Raw genomic sequence first — 4,703 nt, 5'->3', positions numbered from 1 at the left:
TATCTTTGACTTTAAAAATATCCTTTTTTAATTAATGACTTTGTTTAATAAGTTTCTCTAGACTATTTTAGTATGAGACAAAGGATGTTTGGAAGGTTTCAAGTAAGTTATAACTCATATGGTTGAGTAGATAAAGTTTTCATGAAGTTAATGTCTTTTCATTCATTTTGAGGAGAAAAATGAAAAAAAAGAATAAATCAATAATGTGTTAAGTTCCTAAAGGAGGAAAAGAATAAAAATGAAAAAAGTCGAAAAGTTAAAATGAAATTTCAAAAGGAAGATAATAGTAAAATTATAATAAAAGAAATTATAAAAGAATCAATAGAATTGAAATGAAGGAAATTCAACTCAACAAACTTCTTAGTATCTAATCCAAGAACTAAGAAAAATAAAGGATAGAAGAACTTCAAACAGTATAACATGAGATTCATTCTTTGTGTATTACTTGTAATACATACTAATGCACTTATTGATGAAAAAGTGGTTGTTCAAGAAATTATTCAAAGAGATAAATGTGAGACTTGTTGTAGAGTATTATTTGCAATGGAATATGACCCAACAAATAATTTTGAGAAATTGAAAGATACTTCCGATAGGTATGTACTTGATGTAGAATTTGAAACACTGTCTATGTTACGTATTGATATTAATGCTTATAATACACAACAAATGAGAGTTAGAAAATTAACTACTGAAAGAGAACTTCAATATTGGGAATTTGCATCATATCAAATGATTTGTTTGTATTCATATCCAAATAGAGTTATGGATATGCTTTATGATACTAAATTTTCAACTCCTTTAATTATTTGGAGAAGAAAAGAGCCTTTATTAGAAAGTACTAATAATCAAAGATTTGTTTATATATATGATTATCCTTTCACCGACTCAAGACATAAGCCTTTTGCTAAGGCTTTTATTGCAGAATATTATGTACCTAGTGACTGTAGTAATTGGTGGTATTGTAATGAACATCAAATTAATTTGGATTATAATAGATATGCATTTAAAGAAATGTGTTATGAAGTTGATGATACTAACGTTAAAGCATATTGTGGGTCAGGTTATAATGAATGTAATGTTGATGGTTATTACAAAGGTCTAAAAGCTCAAGATTGTGTAAATGAAAAGCAATCAACTGGTGAGTCTTTGGTGCATGCAAAAAAACAAAAGTTCATTCCAATCTTTGCTTAAATTAATTAATTCTTTAGTGTCTTCTTTTATTAATGTTATTCTTTTTTTAAAGTATTTAGTTCACTCTATTTTATTCTTTTCTTAATAGTCTATTTTATATATATTGAGAAAGAAGAGAATGTAAAATCATATTATTAACACTCTTTGAACTTTTGATTAATATTATTGATATTGTTTAAATATCCATTTTTTATTATTTACAATAAAAGGCACATTCTGATACATGCTATTTATTATAAGACAAAGTAAGAACAAAATAAAATTATAAAAAAGTATTTGGTTATTAAAAAAATTACTAATGACAGCTTTATTATTATTAAAACATTATTGAAACGAACCACTGAAGTGATAGTTTCGATATAGTTAAAAAAGGACATGAAAAATAATTAATCTAGCAGAATACTTTCACATGATAATCAGAGGTATTTATTTCTTTCCATTAATTGTTTCTTTTTTTGCAACTATTTGTAATGTCCTGATATGTGGATGAAAAATACTTTACTACAAATTATTGAGTTTAATGAACAAACTTAATTGAAAAATGATAAACTATATTATTAATCAGAAAAGTACAACCATTATAAATCATATAAATGATAATTTTATTCTATTGTTCTAGACAATTAGGTCTTGAACTTTATTGCTATAAATATATTAGAAAATATATTATATATCGTCTTTTAAAGTGAATTAATAATAATTCAATTATTATATCCTTTTTAGTGTATAAGCATATTACAATTAATGAAAAGTTGTTTAATAAAACTTTCATTATTTAATTAATTGAAAGATAGAAATATATTGTGGTTTTATTTTTAATCAATAAAGTAATTGATAGTTATTCTATTTAAGAAATAAAGAAAAAGTACTGGAATATGATAAAGTTGGATTATTTCTTAAAAATAAAAAGTAATGATTGTTATTTCTTTAATGAAGAAATGAAGTACAAAACAAAGAATAAACACATTGAACAGAGATTAACAATAACAAGTTTAATATATAAAATATTCTATTGGTACTTTGACATAAAACAAAAATCATCTACAAAAATGAACAATAAACAAAGCGGTCTTTGGTTCTATGCACTTTTCACTCTTTGTAATTATTACATTAATTTTATTCTTTCTTTACTGACCGTTACTCTAAAAATAAATTTTATTTTTTTGTATCAATTATTGCAAACTAAACAAAGAATAACATACCTCATTAATGAAAAATAGAATTAACACTTCTAATTTTGTGAAAAGAGAGTATTTCAAAATATAAATTAATGAAAATAGAATATTCATACAAATAGGGGGTAATTAATTTTCTCAATAAAATAACCTCGTCATTTATTGTTAATTTAATATTCAAGAGATATGACACTCTAAAAAAAAGATTACTTTAATAGGAAATAGTTAAGCAATTCATATTTTTAATGAGGCTTATTTATGTTGATAAATTAAACATATATTTACTCTAAAAGATTAAAAATATATTTCTTAGATATTTTTATTAATTCTATCAAAAATAAATTGTGTTTCATTCATTGAATAGTTATAAAATAAAGGTATTTAATTTTTAAATCATTCAACGCTCTTTTCAGAAACCAAAGAATTGAAAATAAGTAAAAAAAAACTCCAAATTTATAATAAATGTTAAATAAATTTTTCATTTAATCAATGTAATTCATTCATAATTCAAAATCATAGTACTGTAATTTAGTATTTATTTTATTGGTATTTGAGAGGTATTCTTTATTTATTTATTAAATTTTGAGAATTAAAATGAAAAGGAAACTATTTATGTAAGTTAAAAGTATAGAAATATCTTAAATTGAACTACCCTAAAAACTACCAAAAAGGAAACGAGAAAATCATTTCATTTGTTTTATCCACCTGAGCTCTTCTTAATGAAAAAAGAACATAAGAACTAACAAACATTAAATGACAAGTAAAGTGTTAGAAGTACTTCCTGGTTTGTATTGGGTTGGTGTAATGGATTATGAACTAAAGAAATATGATGTATTATATCCTGCCCCTTATGGGTCTACGTACAATTCATACCTTCTTCAAACCCAAGAAGGAAACGTTTTATTTGAAACAGTGAAGCAAGAATTTGCAAATGAGTGTTTAGATAAAATAGAACAAGTTATTGGTAAAGAAGACTGTATTGATTATATCATAGTAGACCACAGTGAACCTGATCATAGTGGTTCATTAAGTCCTATACTTAAAAGATATCCTAACGCAACAGTAGTAGCTTCTACTGCTGCTTTAAATAATATACAATTTATTGGTCATATTAGAGATGATACAAAAACAATTAATAGTGTTAAAACTAAACAACTAAATCTGGGTGATATTCATCTTAAGTTTATTTATCAACCATTTTTACATTGGCCTGATACAATGATCACGTTAATAGAAGAAATGAATGTTTTAGTTACATGTGATATGTTTAGTACTCATTTTGCTGATGAACGAATGTTTGATGATTTAATTGTTGATAGGAAAGATCAATATCTTCAGATAAGTTATGATTATTTTAACTCAGTCTTTGGTCCTTTTAAAAGATTTGTTTTAAAAGGCATTCAAACCCTTGAACATCAACCTGGATTCGATTTAAAAAACTGTAAAGCTATTTGTTGTAGTCATGGTCCAATAATACGTGGTTATATACCAGAACGTGTTGAACTTTGGCGTCAATGGGCTCAACCACCACCATTAAAAAATAAAGTTGTTATTGCCTATGGGTCAGTTTATGGATATACAGAAACTATGGCAAATACAATTGCCGATGGAATTAAATCTGTTGGTGTTGAGGTGTCAATGCATAACGTAGAAAATACTAGTGTTGAAAACGTCTTAAACGATTTCAATGACTGTAAAGGTTTATTACTTGGGACTCCAACAATTGTTGGAGATGCCCTACCCCCAATATTAACAATAGCATGTAATTTAAATCCTTACATTCATTGCCAAAGATTTATTCAATGTTTTGGTTCACATGGATGGAGTGGAGAAGGTGTTGGGAATCTTTCAGCAAGACTTCAACAACTAAAAGCAAAACAACCAGTTGAGCCATTGTCTTGTCGTCTCCAACCAGGACAGGAAAAATTAGAAGAGTGTTTTGAGTGGGGAAAAAAATTTGGATTGGCAATAAAAGAAGAAGATGAAGAAAATTAATTGACTTTTAGGACAAATATTTTGACAACCAAAAACTAAACAAGATTTAATAGTCATAAAAGAAATAATAAGTTCTTTTAAACTTCCAACAAAAACAGAGAAAAAAATTTTAATAGTTCTTAAATTTATCTCCACGGCAATCTTCTTCATTTCTTGTGACATTTTCATATCTATGACTTTTCTTAGTTCTAGAGTAACAAAGAAGCTTTCGTAAAAACATAATCAAGAATATTACTAATGGAAGAAATGCCCCTGAAACATAAATAAATAATAGACAGTACCATAACATTGAAGATGGATGAGCACCATAAAAAATGACAGAGAAGAATTTAAGGAGAT

At 25.7% G+C, this 4,703-nt stretch overlaps 2 protein-coding genes across 2 annotated transcripts; both read left to right on the top strand.

The window, feature by feature from the left end:
- Nucleotides 1–420: 420 nt before the first annotated feature.
- Nucleotides 421–1,194, top strand: ENU1_120120 (galactose-inhibitable lectin small subunit, putative; the record flags this gene model as incomplete). Its single annotated transcript, XM_008859806.1, has 1 exon — nucleotides 421–1,194. One exon carries the CDS (start codon nucleotides 421–423, stop codon nucleotides 1,192–1,194), a length of 774 nt encoding a protein of 257 aa, XP_008858028.1.
- A 1,928-nt stretch (nucleotides 1,195–3,122) lies between these two features.
- ENU1_120110 (type A flavoprotein, putative) lies at nucleotides 3,123–4,364 on the top strand (the record flags this gene model as incomplete). The annotated part of the gene is made up of 1 exon (XM_008859805.1): nucleotides 3,123–4,364. One exon carries the CDS (start codon nucleotides 3,123–3,125, stop codon nucleotides 4,362–4,364), a length of 1,242 nt encoding a protein of 413 aa, XP_008858027.1.
- Between the last annotated feature and the right edge of the window lie 339 nt (nucleotides 4,365–4,703).

Source organism: Entamoeba nuttalli (assembly GCF_000257125.1).
Source record: "Entamoeba nuttalli P19 unplaced genomic scaffold asmbl_5113, whole genome shotgun sequence".
In the NCBI taxonomy this organism is placed as follows: Eukaryota; Evosea; order Mastigamoebida; family Endamoebidae; genus Entamoeba; species Entamoeba nuttalli.
The sequence above is the reverse complement of the archived record's forward strand: the minus strand, read 5'-3'. Positions and strand labels throughout refer to the sequence as shown.